General features: G+C 45.6%; 1 protein-coding gene across 1 annotated transcript in view; it reads left to right on the top strand.

The window, feature by feature from the left end:
• The window catches only part of LOC311234561 (attractin-like protein 1), a gene marked incomplete at both ends in the record, with an annotated part of 812,919 nt that overhangs the window by 577,219 nt on the left and 217,682 nt on the right, over positions 1-18,018 (top strand). Inside the window, 2 exon segments of the mRNA XM_084321810.1 lie at positions 3,094-3,188; positions 9,388-9,466. Of these exon segments, the coding sequence (XP_084177936.1) occupies positions 3,094-3,188; positions 9,388-9,466 (174 nt within the window).

Here is an 18,018-nt window from a genome sequence, read left to right as displayed (position 1 = left end):
TGTGTTAGAGAGAGAGCATATATGAGAGATCCAAAAGGACAAAGATCAACACTTAAATCCAAAGAGAAGAGGGTCTATACCAGAGAAACCAAAGCAGCAAGGAGCCAATGGCCGACATCAGCTAAATAGGCTAGCCAGGTACTGTGACACCAGGCCACACACAGCTTTGGCCAACGGCCCAACGCTACCCAAGCTACACAAACGACCAAGACATTCACACACAGCACATGTCGTATCTCCAAATGTTGTGAAGTAGCATAATGTTTTGCCTGGAAAAAAACATTGTTATTAACAAAACATTCGGGAGGGGAAGGAAGGAAGAGTGGGGTAATGTCATGACATTTTCATTAATCTTACCTGCACCAAGGAACGCAGGGCGAAAGGCCGCAACACAGGTCTCCACGTTGACGAAAGGCCTCTCGCTGGCGGGACAAAAATAAGCCAGAACCCCCTGCTATTCTCACGGCTAATGTCAATGGTCGTAGCACAAGCTAACAGCTAACTCTAGGCTAACTGATAGCATCAAACTAACGTTACGTGCGCAGCCGGCAGCTAACGTCGTAGCTAAACAGCTAACTGGCTAACACGGCTATCGCTAACCATTAGCTAACGCAGAAGCAAGCTATGCTGTTACCACTGAAACTACAACATGAGAAAAGCAATACAGGCGCTGACACCAGGCCACACACCGTTAGCTACTAACTCCATACTACAACACCTAGTCGACCAGTTTGGCTCCAGAGAGAGAGAGAGAGAGAGAGAGAGAGATCCACAGCGGGAATATAATAGGTTGCATGAACTCACCATAACGCAGTATCAATGGTAAAGTTGGAAGGAGACTTTCTTGGCCCACGGTGTAATTTCTTCTGATCCATGCTGCTTTTGAAAAGACATCCACTCGCTCCTCTGAATAGCGCTGAATTAGATCATCCCTGTACCTCGTGTGTCCGAGAAGAGCCCGGAAACACTATCCTAAAATCTGTAGAGCAGCAAAGCCGCAGAAACCGGAAGTCTGCAGAGCCGCAGAGGCAGGAACAAGTCAGACACATTCTACAAACGTGTCTAATGTGAAATATATAAGCATATAAGCAAAACTAGATTTTAGGTCTGTGATGAAAAAGGGCCTCGCGGGAAGGGGGGCCTCGCAAAAAAATAAAAATAAAAAAAATGATTTTGCGAGGCCCCCCTTCCCGCGAGGCCCTGTGCGACCGCACTGCTCGCACACCGCCTGAGGCGGCCCTGCTTGTGTGTGTGTGTGTGTGTGTGTGTGCGTGTGTGTGTGTGTGCATGTGTGTGTGCATGTGTGTGTGTGTGTGTGTGTGTTTTGTCACTGATTGTGCTTTCAGAAGACAGTCTCATCAATAGCTGTTGATGTGAAAATGACTACAATTGAAGGCAGTGAGTCCACTGGAGCTCAGCAGACTAGAAGTTGTCTTTAGGAGGCAATATTTTCAGTAGGATATAATAATAAATAATAATACATTTTATTTATAAAGCGCTTTTCAGGAAACCAAAGACGCTGACAATGAGCAAAACAAATGAACAAAGAAACAAAGAACCACAGGGAATAAGCAACAGTATGAAGACGCAGGACATACAACCAAGTAACAGATACAGGGCTAGATCCACAAAGAAGGGATTGCACGGAGCAAGTTGCACCCTTACAATTCATTATGAATTGAAAATGGGGGACAAAAGTCTTTCTCTGGTCTGCATCCCCTTAACAATTGTGTGTATTGAGCTGTACTGTATTGTACCCATTATGCAATCTGTTAATAACATTTTCATTCAATCAATCAATCTGCACGGTGATTGATTGAATGAAAATGTTATTAACAGATTGCAGAATGGGTACAATACAGTACAGCTCAATACACACAATTGTTAAGGGCATGCAGACCAGAGAAAGACTTTCGTTTTGTTTACATCAGGGTCCCCCATTTTCAATTCATCATGAATTGTAAGTAAGGGTGCAACTTGCTCCGTGCAATCCATTCTTTGTGGATTTAGCCCACATAGTCCAGTAGGGGAACAGTCAGGGAAGTAAGGAAACTGAGGGGAGGGGGGGGGGGGGCAGGAGAGGGAGAGAAAGTAGGGAAGGGGAGGGGAGGTGGTAGGTTGGAGGAGGGTGGTTATGGGTAGGGAAGGTTGTATGCTTGGGAGAACAGGTAGGTTTTGAGTCGGGATTTAAAGGTGGAGAGTGAGGGAGAGTCTCGGACAGTCTGAGGGAGGGTGTTCCACAGTCTGGGTGCAGCTCGTGAGAAAGCCCGGTCACCAAAACTTTTAAGTTTGGATGACGGGACAGTGAGGGAAAGAGTGGAAGACGACTGGAGGGAACGGGTGGGGCGGTAAGGGAGAAGGAGGTCAGTCAGGTAGGAGGGATATGGAAAGAGTTTTAGCACAAGGTAAGATAGGGGAAATAATATGGGGGAGATTTATAAAACATTTTCTAGACTTTAAATCTCAAGTGAGGAAAAAAGGGACATTTTGAGAATCAAGTTAAAAGTATGATTGACGACGTCTTAATTCTCAAAATATTATTACTTAATTATTATTTTGACTTTGATCTCAAAATCATCTTTGTTATTTTGACTGTATACACTCAAAACATGTTTACTTTAATTTCAATAAACAATGAAAAAATATATTATATACAAAATAAAGTAAAATATAATCATAAGGAATAATATAATATATAAATGATATATTATACATAATAAAATATATAATAATAATAATAATAATAATAATAATAATAATAATAATAATAATAATAATAATAATAATAATAATAATAATAATAATAATAATAATAATAATAATAATAATAATAATAATAATAATAATAATAATAATAATAATAATAATAATACTAATACTAATACTAATAATAATAATAATAATAATAATAATAATAATAATAATAATAATAATAATAATAATAAAACTCTTGTGGTAGAATAAAAATCAGGTGATAAAATAGGATAGCAGCGGTTTGTATATGGTTTTGATGTTCACCAAGGTAACGTTTCTATCTCTCTCTCCACTCTATCCTCTTCCTTTTGTCTATCTCTCTGTGTCTCGGTTGCCTAGACAACCTGTTGATTGACTACCAGTTCACCTTCAGCCTGCTCCAGGAGGACGACCACCACTACACTGCGATCAACTTCATGGCCACGCCAGAGCAGGTAACAGCACACTGTACACGCAGGGCCACATGGACCTTTTTCATGGTCATATACATTTTGGGGGGCTTAAAACTTAGATTAATAGACTTAACTTAATAGATTATGGTTACGGTTATGGTTATGGTTATGGTTATGGTTATGGTTATGGCTATGGTTATGGTTATGGTTAACAAACGGAGGTTGCAACTTGTCCAAGCCGAAAGTGAAACTTGCATGTGTGAGGATTGGCCCATTCCCGCCACACGCTTCTAGGTCAATTACCAATTGCCGTCACGCACCTGTTGTTTGTTTGTAATCAGTGCTCCAGAGCCCTTCATATACTCGGGTCTTCTGTCAGTCGTTGTCGGGTCGTTTTGGATTACCACTGCTGCTGCCTGTTCCCCCCGTTGTTGTACCTCGTCTGTTTTTCTTCAGGACGTCTATGGAAGTCGCCGCTGTTGTGTTTCTCTATCATCCGTTGGAGCTGTGCCTCGTTGCCCGCTTTGCGCATTTGCGCTTTGGTGAGTTTTTGGAACGAACCTTTTGGATTCTCTGTTTTTTGTGTGTTTGGATAACACTGAAGATTTGCCGTTTTTGTTTTGTACTGGACTCCGCTAAACTTGTGTGTTGGTAACACTGAAGATTAAGTCACGTGTGATTGTACTGGACTCAGCTAAACTTGTGTGTTGGTAACACTGAAGATTAAGTCACGTGTGATTATACTGGACTCAGCTAAGGAGGACTGGACTGCCTCTGTATTCCGTTGGCTTGTTTATTGACCACTCTCTCTCTCTCCGTTCCTTCCCGAGTTGGATCCTGGAGTAGCTGCAGAGCCGCAGAGGCAGTGGCGCTATGCCGCTTCACCATCTCAATACCGGGACGATCTGCAGAGCCGCAGACAACTCTGCCAAGAACATTCTCCCCTTTGTTGTTCTTATTGTTATTTCGCTCATTCCTGTTTCAGAAATAAATACACCCTAGTCTTTGGCTAACTCTGAACTACCTGTCTGTGCCGTGCTGTTGGGGTCGGTTTCAAACCATAACATTACGACCCGACCATGTCGACCCCAGCCGACACAGACAGAGTTAGGGCAGCGTTGGCGGTCCAGATTGAGTTGGTCAACGACCACACCCAACAGTTGGGTGCGGCTGCTGTACAGGACCTCCGGGCCCAGGTCCAGCTTATTCTGGATTGCCTTGACACTCTGGCCACCCAGCAGACTACCCAGGGTAATCAGCAGGCTGTTATTCTGCACCAGCTACAGGCTCTCAGTGCAGCATTTGACACCCTGCTTTTAACCCCACCTGTCCCAGGAGTCTCAGCCAGATCACCAGCCGCAGCCGCGGCAGACCCCGACCTCGCACCTCGGGAGCCCCGTCTCTCCGAACCACGTTTGTTCGAGGGTAACTTCGAGGATTGTGCCACATTCATCATGCAATGTGAGTTGGTTTTCCTTCATCAACCCAGCCGATTTTCGTCAGAGGGAGCCAGAGTAGCTTACATGACTAACCTGCTCACAGGCCGAGCAGCACAGTGGGTCACTGCTTCCTGGTCTATGAGGGCCAATTTTTGTTTCTCCTACCCAGACTTCGTGGCAGAGCTCCGAAGGGTTTTCCACCACCCAGCTCGTGGCCAGGACCCGGGAGCTCGGCTGGGCACCTTCCGGCAGGGCAGTGGCAGTGTCACCGACTACGCGCTGGAGTTCAGACTGGCCGCAACCGAGAGCGGTTGGAATGATCGGACGCTTCATCTCACCTTCCTGAAGGGGCTCAACGACACTGTAAGGGACCAGCTCGTGACCCAAGAGGAGCCCGATTCTCTCGAGGGCCTAATCAGCCTCGCTATCCGCATCGACGGACGCCTCTGGGAGAGAAGGCGTGAGAGAGCACGACTGGGACCCCCAGACGTTCCCCAGACCCCCCGTCCTCGTGACCGTTCTGCTGACCGTCCTGCCCCCTCCGTGACTGGTGATTTTTTTCCCTCCCGAGCTGTGACCGAGGAGGAACCCATGCAGCTGGGACGCACCCGCCTTAGCCCGGCCAAACGGGAGTCCAGGCTCTGGTCCGGCCTTTGTCTCTACTGCGGCCGGGATGGACACCGTATCTCCAATTGCCCTACCCGGCCAAGAGGACCAGGCTCGCTAGGACCCCGGGAGATCCTGGTGAGCCGTTTTTCCTGTTCCCACACCCGTGCACCACCTAACCGTCTGACGAGCGTCACCCTAGCCTGGGCGGACCAGCGGGCGACGGTGGGTGCACTCATTGACTCTGGTGCTGATGGGAGTTTCATGGACGTTGAGTTTGCCACCCGGGCCAACATTCCACTTGAGGACCTCGAGAGGCCCTTGGAGGTTTTCGCGCTGGATCATCACCGCCTGGCTGACATCACTCAACGCACCTGTCCTGTCCTCCTCACCGTTGCTGGTAACCACGTTGAGAGACTCCAGTTTTTTATTACCAGATCCCCTCTTGTCCCGGTAGTCCTGGGTCGGCCCTGGCTCGCGCTGCATGAGCCCCACATCGCCTGGTCCTCCGGCACCATCAGGGGGTGGAGCTCCTCCTGTCATGCCCAATGTCTTCAGGCGGCGTCCAGTCCTTCGCCCCGGGGTTCCCCTTGTGTCCCTGTCTCCAGCCCCCTCACCGGGCCCCTGTCTCCGTCTCCGGCCCCCCTCGCCGGGTCCCTGTCCCTGTCTCCGGTCCCCCTTTCCGGGCCTCTGTCTCTGTCCCCCTCTCCAGTGCCCCTGATCACCGGCTTCCTTCGGTCCCATCCGGGCAAGCCGAGGCGGGGTAGGTCGCCGGGTGGCTCCCGTGGAGGGGGGGGGTACTGTGAGGATTGGCCCATTCCCGCCACACGCTTCTAGGTCAATTACCAATTGCCGTCACGCACCTGTTGTTTGTTTGTAATCAGCGCTCCAGAGCCCTTCATATACTCGGGTCTTCTGTCAGTCGTTGTCGGGTCGTTTTGGATTACCACTGCTGCTGCCTGTTCCCCCCGTTGTTGTACCTCGTCTGTTTTTCTTCAGGACGTCTATGGAAGTCGCCGCTGTTGTGTTTCTCTATCATCCTTGGAGCTGTGCCTCGTTGCCCGCTTTGCGCATTTGCGCTTTGGTGAGTTTTTGGAACAAACCTTTTGGATTCTCTGTTTTTTGTGTGTTTGGATAACACTGAAGATTTGTCGTTTTTGTTTTGTACTGGACTCCGCTAAACTTGTGTGTTGGTAACACTGAAGATTAAGTCACGTGTGATTATACTGGACTCAGCTAAGGAGGACTGGACTGCCTCTGTATTCCGTTGGCTTGTTTATTGACCACTCTCTCTCTCTCTCCATTCCTTCCCGAGTTGGATCCTGGAGTAGCTGCAGAGCCGCAGAGGCAGTGGCGCTACGCCGCTTCACCATCTCAATACCGGGACGATCTGCAGAGCCGCAGACAACTCTGCCAAGAACATTCTCCCCTTTGTTGTTCTTATTGTTATTTCGCTCATTCCTGTTTCAGAAATAAATACGCCCTAGTCTTTGGCTAACTCTGAACTACCTGTCTGTGTCGTGCTGTTGGGGTCGGTTTCAAACCATAACAGCATGCATGTCTTCAGCTTGTGTATTGCAGATTCAGATTAACAGATAGAAATGTGTGCAAAACAGGACAAAACAGTGATACAACGAGGCAAGACAATGAAGTGCAATGGCTGATGACATGTTGTCAGTGCAAAATAGAGTAACAAATTCCAGCCCTAGCAGCTCCCCATAGAGGGGGAGGGGGGGGGGGTGGAGCAGGGGGAAAAGTCCGTCGGAGACCTTTAATCCACGCAGTAACACTTTGTATCTGTGACCCTGCGTGTCCTTGTTTGTTATCAAGTTGTTGTGGGGATCTTTGGTAGAATTTCTGGAAGGAAGGACTAACAGCAAAGCATGTTCACGGTGCGACACATCTACTTATGGAGTGCAGTTACAGAATGCTTTGATTTGTCCGGCAAAAATCACAGATTCGAGCCCACAAGTCAAGGCCGTTGTCAGAAAGTGGTGTTGTTGTCCAGCAGGGAGACACTCTGTCCTCTGGACCTGGTGGTGTTGTTGTCCAGCAGGGAGCATTCTGTCCTCTGGACCTGGTGGTGTTGTTGTCCAGCAGGGAGACACTCTGTCCTCTGGACCTGGTGGTGTTGTTGTCCAGCAGGGAGACACTCTGTCCTCTGGACCTGGTGGTGTTGTTGTCCAGCAGGGAGACACTCTGTCCTCTGGACCTGGTGGTGTTGTTGTCCAGCAGGGAGACACTCTGTCCTCTGGACCTGGTGGTGTTGTTGTCCAGCAGGGAGACACTCTGTCCTCTGGACCTGGTGGTGTTGTTGTCCAGCAGGGAGACACTCTGTCCTCTGGACCTGGTGGTGTTGTTGTCCAGCAGGGAGCATTCTGTCCTCTGGACCTGGTGGTGTTGTTGTCCAGCAGGGAGCACTCTGTCCTCTGGACCTGGTGGTGTTGTTGTCCAGCAGGGAGCACTCTGTCCTCTGGACCTGGTGGTGTTGTTGTCCAGCAGGGAGACACTCTGTCCTCTGGACCTGGTGGTGTTGTTGTCCAGCAGGGGGCACTCTGTCCTCTGGACCTGGTGGTGTTGTTGTCCAGCAGGGAGCACTCTGTCCTCTGGACCTGGTGGTGTTGTTGTCCAGCAGGGAGACACTGTCCTCTGGACCTGGTGGTGTTGTTGTCCAGCAGGGAGACACTCTGTCCTCTGGACCTGGTGGTGTTGTTGTCCAGCAGGGAGACACTCTGTCCTCTGGACCTGGTGGTGTTGTTGTCCAGCAGGGAGCACTCTGTCCTCTGGACCTGGTGGTGTTGTTGTCCAGCAGGGAGCACTCTTTCCTTTGGACTTGGCAGTAATGATGGCCCTGTTATGGTGATAGGGACACTGTACAGTTACACAAGTGCCGTCCTTCGGATGAGATATTAAACCGAGGTACTGAATTCGGTCATTAAAGAACCCAGGGCGCCTATCGCACAAAGTCAGTGGTTCCCTGAAATTCCCGAATCATCCATCCCCCTTAATTGGCTGATATCAATCCCTGTCTCCACAACGCATGCCATACTTTTTTCCCCACATGATATGGAGCCAAGCCTCTGTATCCACAGTATGGCTGCTTGGCACTGCCCCGGGTCCTCCAAGCGTGAAGTGTGTCGGACGAACGGTTCTTGAGATGTGAAGAACAGACACACACCATAGCACCACCATCTGGCTAAATGGCACAGGATTTGAGTCGATCGCATGAACTGTTCTCCAAACATGTGACAGACAGTGAGACAGTAAGAGATACCCGCACGCAGACAGATATTCCTTCCTTGATGGTTAGATACACTCTGATACTACCAGGCTTAGCAAATGGATAGAGAAGAGATGGCAAACGTGTTTTTTTTTTTTTTTTTACTTTGACCAGTCAGCTGGTTCTTTTCGCGTTTATCGCTTTTTCTGGTCAAGTATGACCGACAGAAACAGGTTGAATGGGGTATAGATGGGGGGAAAGACACTCTGAGAAAATACGGCGAGTCCGGGAGTCAAACTCGTGTACCCCAGATCCGTGACGCACACGGTTGTCCCCGACGCCGAAATAGCGTTCGAGGTACGCGGTGAGCTACTGGAGCTCCCCGATGGCAAACGTGTTTGACTGTAACACTTTAACACTACACCATATTGTATCTATTTTATCTAGGCCTATTTATTACTAAAAGATTTGCACTGCATTTCTACCTCATTTTTAGCATTTTAGCATTGTGTACTTTAGTTTTGTATATTGTATATTTTATATAAATCAAATCAAATCAAATATATTTGTAAAGCCCGAAATTGCAAGGTAATGCCCCGAAATCTTCTAAGGTCCCTGAGTTTGCTCAGAACAGGGTAAATCTGCATATTGCTATGATGCCCCTCTAGCTCATGGAATTAACTCCAACAGTCCTTAAAGCCTGAGATTGTCCCCTCTGTTGCAGAGTTTAAAACCTTGATTTCTACGTTAACCTTTGTCAATCAAGTTGTATGTGTTTTAATTGATTTGTTATCCTTACTTTTGTCTCGCCTTTTTGTCTTATTGTTATGATTTTACATGCTGTGTGATTTTATATGGCTTTTTTTTGCTCATTTCTGTATGTACTGTAAACTCGACATGACTGTAAATGAGGGAAACCTCAGTTGCCTTTAGAGTTTATAATGGTTATAATAATCTGTGCTCCTCTTCTTCGCAGGCCAATAAAAACCTGGACATGTCCATTAACGCCTCCAACAACTTCAACCTGAACATCACGTGGTCCTTCAGCTCTACAGGTAATAATAATAATACATTTTATTTATAAAGCGCTTTTCAAAGCCCAAAGACGCTGACAATGAGCAAAACTAATGAACGAAGAAACAAAGAACCACAGAATTTTTTAAGAATAAACAACAGGATGAATACGCAGGACATACAACCACGGATAACAAGTAACAGATACAGAGTCCAGTATGGGAACAGTCAGGGAAGTAAGGGAACCGAGGGGAGGGGGGGGGGGGGGGGGGGGGCAGGAGAGGGAGAGAAAGTAGGGAAGGGGAGGGGAGGTGGTAGGTTGGAGGAGGGTGGCTATGGGTAGGGAAGGTTGTATGCTTGGGAGAACAGGTAGGTTTTGAGTCGTGATTTAAAGGTGGAGTGTGAGGGAGAGTCTCGGACAGTCTGAGGGAGGGTGTTCCAAAGTCTGGGTGCAGCTCGTGAGAACGCCTGGTCACCAAAACTTTAAGTGTAAGTTTGGATGTCAGGACAGTGAGGGAAGCAGTGGAAGAGGACCGGAGGGAATGGGTGGGGCGGTAAGGGAGAAGGAGGTCAGTCAGGTAGGGGGGGGGGGGGGGGCAGGCTATGGAGGGCTTTGAAGGTTTGAAGGCCTTAGACGGCACGACACGGACAGACACAGCAGACGGCACGACACGGACAGACACAGCAGACGTACCTGACCCTTCTTACTGGGTGCTTAGCTGTGTTTAAGAAGCCTAATCTGACAAGTCCCTAACCGGGACTAGTTTCACTGTGCACCTTCACCTTGCGCTTTGGTTTTGGTTACTGAGTAATGTGCTGCTAATATGATGCATGTACAGTATTATTATGTACACTAATAAGAGTAGGCATGGGGTATACACATAGTATATACTGTGGGTATATAGTATAGGCAACAGAGTTCAGAGTTTGTACAGTATGGTAACAGAGCCTAGAGTATCTATGGCTCTGTAGAAATGGAACAATGAACAATGTTGTCAAATAGTTGAGTAGTTTGGAAGGTGATTTGTGTGATTTTTCAGAGACATGCTTAAAGGATAACTCCACTATTTTGGGAAATTAGCTTATTTAACATCTTCCCTGGAGTTAGACAAGAAGATGCATACCTTTTTTGTCTCTGTGCGTGCATTTTAGCTTTGGGAATAGATGCTCCGTTAGCATAGCTTAGCTTCATCACTGGAAGTGAGGCAGGACAGTAGCCTTACAGTGCCTTACAGTGTATTGCAAGGTCTGACATTGACCAAACTTGATATGCATGACCTTGGTGGGCTCTAGGTCAACTCCTGAAAAGGGGGTCAATGTCAGACCTTGCAATCAAAAGTTAGGGGCGCACTGAAATTATGGCAAGGGTTATTAGCCCCCTAACTTTTGATTGCAAAGTCTGACATTGACCCCCTTTTCAGGAGTTGACCTAGAGCCCACCAAGGTCATGCATATCAAGTTTGGTCAATGTCAGACGTTGCAATACACTGTAAGGCACTGTAAGGCTACTGTCCTGCCTCACTTCCAGTGATGAAGCTAAGCTATGCTAACGGAGCATCTATTCCCAAAGCTAAAATGCACGCACAGAGACAAAAAAGGTATGCATCTTCTTGTCTAACTCCAGGGAATATGTTAAATAAGCTAATTTCCCAAAATAGTGGAGTTATCCTTTAACTGAACCCATTGACTTCCAGTAGTGGAAAAAAAACAGTTCCTACAGTATCTCAGAAGCCGAATCACTGAGGCCGGTCGCATCTTGGACAGGTTGAAATAACTCCAGGTCAGATTGGCTTCTTAATAAACAAAGGGTTCCTCCAACGGCTGCCGACTCTCCCCTCATACCAGATGGAATTAATGATGCATTTAGTCGATCCTCGTTAAGTGGTAAACTTGTAAATTACCACCTATTTACCACCAGAAAGCTACACCCCAGCGGCCACTGAGGTCATAAAGACAAGTGGTAAACTCTGTGATGCCCCAGTTTATGAGTTGTGGCGCGTCGTTGACCTTTCACCTTTTTATGGTAGTTAAAAGAAAAACTGCAGGCAATGCTTTTTGTTGTACAGCCGCACCAATAATTTCTTACTTTATGACTTGAGGAGGACTGACCGAACAAAAAGGAAGGAAGGCAAAAGGAAGGAAGGAAGGAAGGAAGGAACGAAGAAGGTGAGGAAGGAACAGAAACCGAAGGAAAGAAAGACAGATGACAGGTTTTAATTGGGATAGTTTGAGCACCAAATTACTTCCAACGCTCGCAGCTTCTACTTCCAAAAAAATAAAACGTGGATGGACATAAATGACTCCCAATCAAAAACAAATCAGACTCCAAGCGGTCGGAGTATTCCTTTAAGCGCGAAATGGACAGAATTCGTTTTTGCTTGGGCGGTTCCCCTCTTGTCAAAACACAATGGATTTCTTAGGGCATTTTAGAAATGTGTTTTTGTGTGATTTTAATTAAGATAAAAGTTATTTGCTCTCACGATCACAGCGTCTCCGGGCCCCGTCGGCCAGGTGTGTGTGTGTGTGTGTGTGTGTGTGTGTGTGTGTGTGTGTGTGTGTGTGTGTGTGTGTGTGTGTGTGTGTGTGTGTGTGTGTGTGTGTGTGTGTGTGTGTGTGTGTGTGTGTGTGTGTGTGTGTGTGTGTGTGTGTGTGTGTGTGTGTGTGTGTGTGTGTGTGTGTGTGTGTGTGTGTGTGTGTGTGTGTGTGTGTGTGTGTTTTGTGAGGCCTGATAAAGCAGGAGGTGATAATATTAAATTCAAACTCTAAAGAAAACAGCCTGGTGATACTTGGAAGGATGAATAATTTAGACCACTTCACCTCAGAGAGAAACGTGGATGGCTACTGTCCTGTGTTTGGCCTGCTTCAGAATGTGAATGGAAATGTTTTCCAAGCTTTTGTCGTTCGTAAGTTATCCTCATGAGTAGGGATGCCCCGATCAAGTTTTTTGCCACCGATCACCGATCACCGATCGTCGTGAGCCATATCGGCCGATACCGATCCGATACCGATCGTTTTTGATTAAAAAGAAATTAAAAATTATTTTATATAATTTATTTTTTAATTTTTTTAATAAAATATATATATTATATAATTAGACTTGTACTTGTATTATCTGCGAGACATCGCCACCACGCAACAAGTCAAAATGCTCGCTATCTGCAAACAGCTCCACTGTCTGTGTGTACTCTAGTAGCCTCCAGCTACCAAAAAGGATTCTCCGGCGCTGCAGCGGGACCCTATTGGTAACGTTATGCTTTGGTCATTTCACATTCAGCAAGCCCTCAGCTCGAATACGCATTCAATCAATGTTATAAGACATTGATATCAGGAGCTATCTGTAGCTACTGCTAGCCGGCTAGATGACGTTAAGACAACTATTTAGTTCAATCGGACATTTTGTTTTGAACAGTGAATTAACGTCAGCTAACGCGAGCTAACGGAGGTATCAACATGCACTACAAGACTTGCTGGAGCATTTGTTGATATCAGGAGCTATCGGTAGCTAGCCGGCTAAATACCGTTAGACAATGCCTACTAAAAGTGAATAGTTGACTGGGTAATTTTGTTTAAACAGTAACGATAGCTAGGTAGCTAACGTTAGCTCAGGTCGAATGCACTATCTAGACTCAGCAGAGGCTGTGTTTACAAACTCTACACGGGTACGGGCGGGGCTAGGGAGGAGGAGCAGTTTGCAGGTCCTGTGCGTCTGAGACAAGCGAGTGAGATATCCACTTGATCAGTTTCCGCGATCGGCGAATATGACTAATTATCGGAATTCCCCGATCGCATATTTATACTAATTATCGGCCGATAACGATCGGTGGCCGATCGATCGGGGCATCCCTACTCATGAGTATGATTTACTAAAGTTGAGTTTAGTTTAGTTTATTTATTTAGCACATTATTTAAAATAAAATAACAGTGCTAGGAGGGAACGAAGACCAAAGGGCTTGTACAACGTTCCACTCCCATCTCATGGTCCATAAACAATATGAACGAAATACATGTGTAGTCTACAAAATAAACTACAAAACAGGATCAGAGACATAAGGCCGACACTATAACGAAAACATGGAAGATTGACATGAGTCAGTAACAAGAAAATGTTTTGTACAAGAGGGCAAAGAAGAGGAGAATAACATATTAACAGTATATTATGAGGAAAAGGAAACAAGCAGTCATACTAACAGTAGATGTAACACTGATGCACAGGAGTAACTTAATGTGATGGTGATTTATGATGAAATAAAATTAGATTTAATTGTTTTTTGAATATGGATAAGGAGGTTGTTGACCTCAATGATGAATTTAGAGTGTTCCAGAGTTTAGGACCTCTAAAGCTAATGTTAACCCTTTCACTACCGCACTACCAAATGGTTAACCCTTTCACCGTGACAATACAGAAGGTTAACCCTTTCACTGCCATATATGACAAAGGGTTAACCCTTTCACTGCCACACTACAGAAGGTTAACCCTTTACTATCACACTATGCGTGTAGTGAAAGGTGCAGAATAGAAATATTGCTCCCCCCACTCCCCAACAAATATTGATTAATCAATTTATCATTTAAAAGATTTTGACAGGTCCAAAATTAATGTTGTCGTTTACATGAATGTATGAATGTTAAGCATAATTTACTCAAGTCTCCAAGACCAGATACTTCACATCCCAATGACATTCAGTAAAGAATATCATTTGACTCTCAAATTTCCATTTTTCTTCCTTTTTTCAGATAAATAATATTTGTTCCTATGCTTTGTGTCCCTGTTAGTCCCTATAGGTTCTGAGTCATTCAATATTTCAATATTTCTGTTTTACTACAGTAGATGTCAGTTCAGTGAAGGATGGCAGGAGAGATAGGAGTGAAAGAGGAGGTGATGTGCTACATAACCAAGTATCGGTATTAGGACTGAAAGAGTGGCATGGGTGGAGGTCTCTCTCTCTCTCTCTCTCTCTCTCTCTCTCTCTCTCTCTCTCTCTCTCTCTCTCTCTCTCTCTCTCTCTCTCTCTCTCTCTCTCTCTCTCTCTCTCTCTCTCTCTCTCTCTCTCTCTCTCTCTCTCTCTCTCTCTCTCTCTCACTTCTTCTGGTATCATCAGAACACAGAGTCTGAGTGTCTTCCCTTTCATTCTGTCACAACATCTTTCCGTCCTGAAAGGCAGAGCTGGTGCCGGTCACACGATTCCAGCTCAGCCGAGGTGTCAAAACAATGCGGCCCGAGCGCTTCGATTCTGTAATTACCGTTGCTTTCCACAGCGGCTACGGAGCTGAGATATTACCTTTTACACCCGTGCCAAGCGCTGGCATTACATGATAATATTACCATCATTCAATCATCAGTGAGAGAAATACTTCTGCACATTTGAACAAAATACTTGGGTAAGAGGTGCGTCGGAGAGAAGGTCAAGTCGATTCAGTTTTATTTATATATAGCACATTTTAAACAACAGCAGTCGACAAGGTGCTGAACAATTTACATAAAATGCAAGGTACTATACTCAGAACCATATCAAACTATTTAAAACATATATACATTAAAATCACATTAAAACCAAGCGGATACGCTGTACAAGGGATTTAGAAGGCCAGGCTGAAAAGATGTGTTTTAAGCAGCGATTTAAAAGTGGCAAGTGACTGGGCAGACCTAATATCTTGAAAGGTCACTTGAAAGGAAAAGGCCCTGCTCACTGTATTAAGCTGCATATAGAACGGACATTATTATATTAGTAGTAGGGGTGTAACGGATTGTAGACAGTCGATGTTTCCCCCAACCCCAACGCCCACGGTTTGGCATGCATGTGAACCGTGGATTAATAGCTAAATTTAACCATCATAGTGAGCTGTATCACATGATATTCTGCAGCTTAAAGGAAAACACCAACTAAATATCTGGCTGCACCTTAGCCTAGCTTAGCACAATGAATGGAAGCGGACAGTAACGTGCAGCCAGATTCTACTGAACGCGTACAGAGGAAACTGGTATCTATTTTCTTGTCTCTCTCTGGAGAAGACGGTAAGCTAATTTCCCAAAATGATGGCGTGTTCCGTTAAGTCTGCTGTTTGCGCACATTACATATTTTGTTTTGTTTGTTTTAGTTTTGTTTGGTGGTTTAGTGCAAGAAGGCAGCAAGAAGGTCCTGGGTTAAAATCCCGCTTAGGGACCAGGTTGCCAGCTACCCAGGTGGGCTTTCACTTGGCCTTTCTGCGTGGAGTTAGCATGTTCTCCCCGTGCTCCCAAGGGTTTCCCGTCCAGAAAAAGAGATAAACCCAATGGAAAAAGATGCAGACGCTAACGCTGTCCTGACGAAGATGGACAGGAGCACTTGGATTGGTCCCCGGAAGCCACATAGAATTAACAAATGGGCCTAATTGATAAAAGAAGAATTATCCAATCCGTGACTCAAAACCGTGATACAATCCAAACTGTGCGTTTTGTGATCCATCACAATGGATGTTACATAATGATGTGTGAGTCCTTTGTTTTCAGACCTGAGGAAGATCTACTGGATGGAAACGTTGTCCTACTAAAGTAATGCAATAACTTCTATTCACAAGCTTGTGCAGGGCGCTCTTCCTTTTCTCAATCATCCAATCATGCCATGCTGTTTTCAACAATTCTATGTGACTTCCGTGAATCTGTGGAGCATGTTTGTTTAGGTTTTTGCAAAGAAAATAGTCTAAATCTATTTTTGAATACCTCTTTATCCCCCTGCATGGAACACACTGTGTTGAAATGAATAGTTTCCTTCCCTGCCTGGCTTGCCCAGGATAATTACAAACTGGGCAATACATTAGGTAGACAGTATTTCTGGCTCCAAAAAAAGGACAGCTAATTGATTAATCACAGCTGATCCATCCCTGTGGAAGTTGTTTTCGTCAACTGGCAGAGTCAGCTCAGGATGTCAAGTGAATTAACGAAGTGTGAACAAGAAGGAGGGCTACAGCGTTCATGTAGTGTGAATCTAGTGTTTAGAAGGTGCTCTTTGGATACTAGGGAGCCAGTAGAAAAACAACAATGTTCAAGCCACTCTTCATATCTAACAAAGTTTTAATATATTGCTTAGGATAAGGATGAACTTTATTGATCCCCTTGGGGAAATTCAGTGACATACACATACAGCCACAGCCTCATTATACAAATATTCCACAATCATTACATTGACAGTAATAATGGCACACATAAATTCACACCTGCTTCTCAGCTCCAGTAACCTGCTTCTCAGCTCCAGTAACCTGCTTCTCAGCTCCAGTAACCTGCTTCTCAGCTCCAGTAACCTGCTTCTCAGCTCCAGTAACCTGCTTCTCAGCTCCAGTAACCTGCTTCTCAGCTCCAGTAACCTGCTTCTCAGCTCCAGTAACCTGCTTCTCAGCTCCAGTAACCTGCTTCTCAGCTCCAGTAACCTGCTTCTCAGCTCCAGTAACCTGCTTCTCAGCTCCAGTAACCTGCTTCTCAGCTCCAGTAACCTGCTTCTCAGCTCCAGTAACCTGCTTCTCAGCTCCAGTAACCTGCTTCTCAGCCCCAGTAACCTGCTTCTCAGCTCCAGTAACCTGCATCTCAGCTCCAGAAACCTGCATCTCAGCTCCAGAAACCTGCATCTCAGCTCCAGTAACCTGCATCCCAGCCCCTGTACCCTGAACTCCAGCTCCAGTGAACCCAGAAGCAGAGTGTATTGCCCCTCAATGCAGCCCAGCCCCGGTCATGCTTCGCAGGCCCTTGCCCTTTGTACCCCTGCCCTTGCCACTCTGTTCCTACAGGCCAGGGGCCCTGTTGCCTAGTCCATGTTTCCTCGCAGTAGCCTTGCGGTCCAAGAGGCGTTGCTCCCCACTCTGGATGGTGATCTGTGTGGAAGATCCAATAGAGAGCCACTTGTCTCGTCAGCTGCCAGTCAGCTAGTTGGTGAGGCAAGTGTCTCCCAATGCCAAGTGAATTAACGAGGCATCAGCTTTGATTTTGATTAGATTGGCTGTTTTTAAACAAAGTGCGGCCGCATGATTAATAACGTTAACGTTAGTTCGGCCAGAGAAACTAATATACTAATTCAAATTGATGGACCTGCAAGATTTGTACTTTGTAGGTCTGCATATAAAAAAAATATAGATCCTGGATCTCAATTGGGACAAACCTGGTTACATAAAGGCTAAATAAAAAATATCAATGTAAGGAGTAAAAAGTATGTTTTTTTCCCTCTGAAATGTAATTGAGTAAAAGTACAAGTATACAAACATAATAATACTTGAGTAAAGTACAAATCCCACAAAAAAGTACTTACGTATTGTAACAAAGTACAATTACTCAAGTACTTTACACCCCTGCCGATCAACCAATACATTGTTGGAAAGTTGAATTTGAATTTTGTATTGTGCCTATTAATATTCTGAAAGTTTAGCTTAATTGGCATTACTGAAACCAAGCGAGATGCTTGTAAATGGTCAAAATGCTTGCAACTGAATGAAGAACGTCACTCATTATTACTGAACGCGCGTTCTCGTACACCTTAATTTGCATACAGAAACGCCCTGCCAGCTCCTAGGGCATGAAGGACCGTGTGCAAACAGATTCAACAGCTCCTTATACCGGAAGCGAGAGGCTCAG

This window comes from Notolepis coatsorum (assembly GCF_963971535.1).
Source record: "Notolepis coatsorum genome assembly, chromosome: 9".
Lineage (NCBI taxonomy): Eukaryota > Metazoa > Chordata > Actinopteri > Aulopiformes > Paralepididae > Notolepis > Notolepis coatsorum.
Note: the sequence above shows the minus strand (reverse complement) of the source record. Positions and strands in the feature narration are given on the sequence as shown.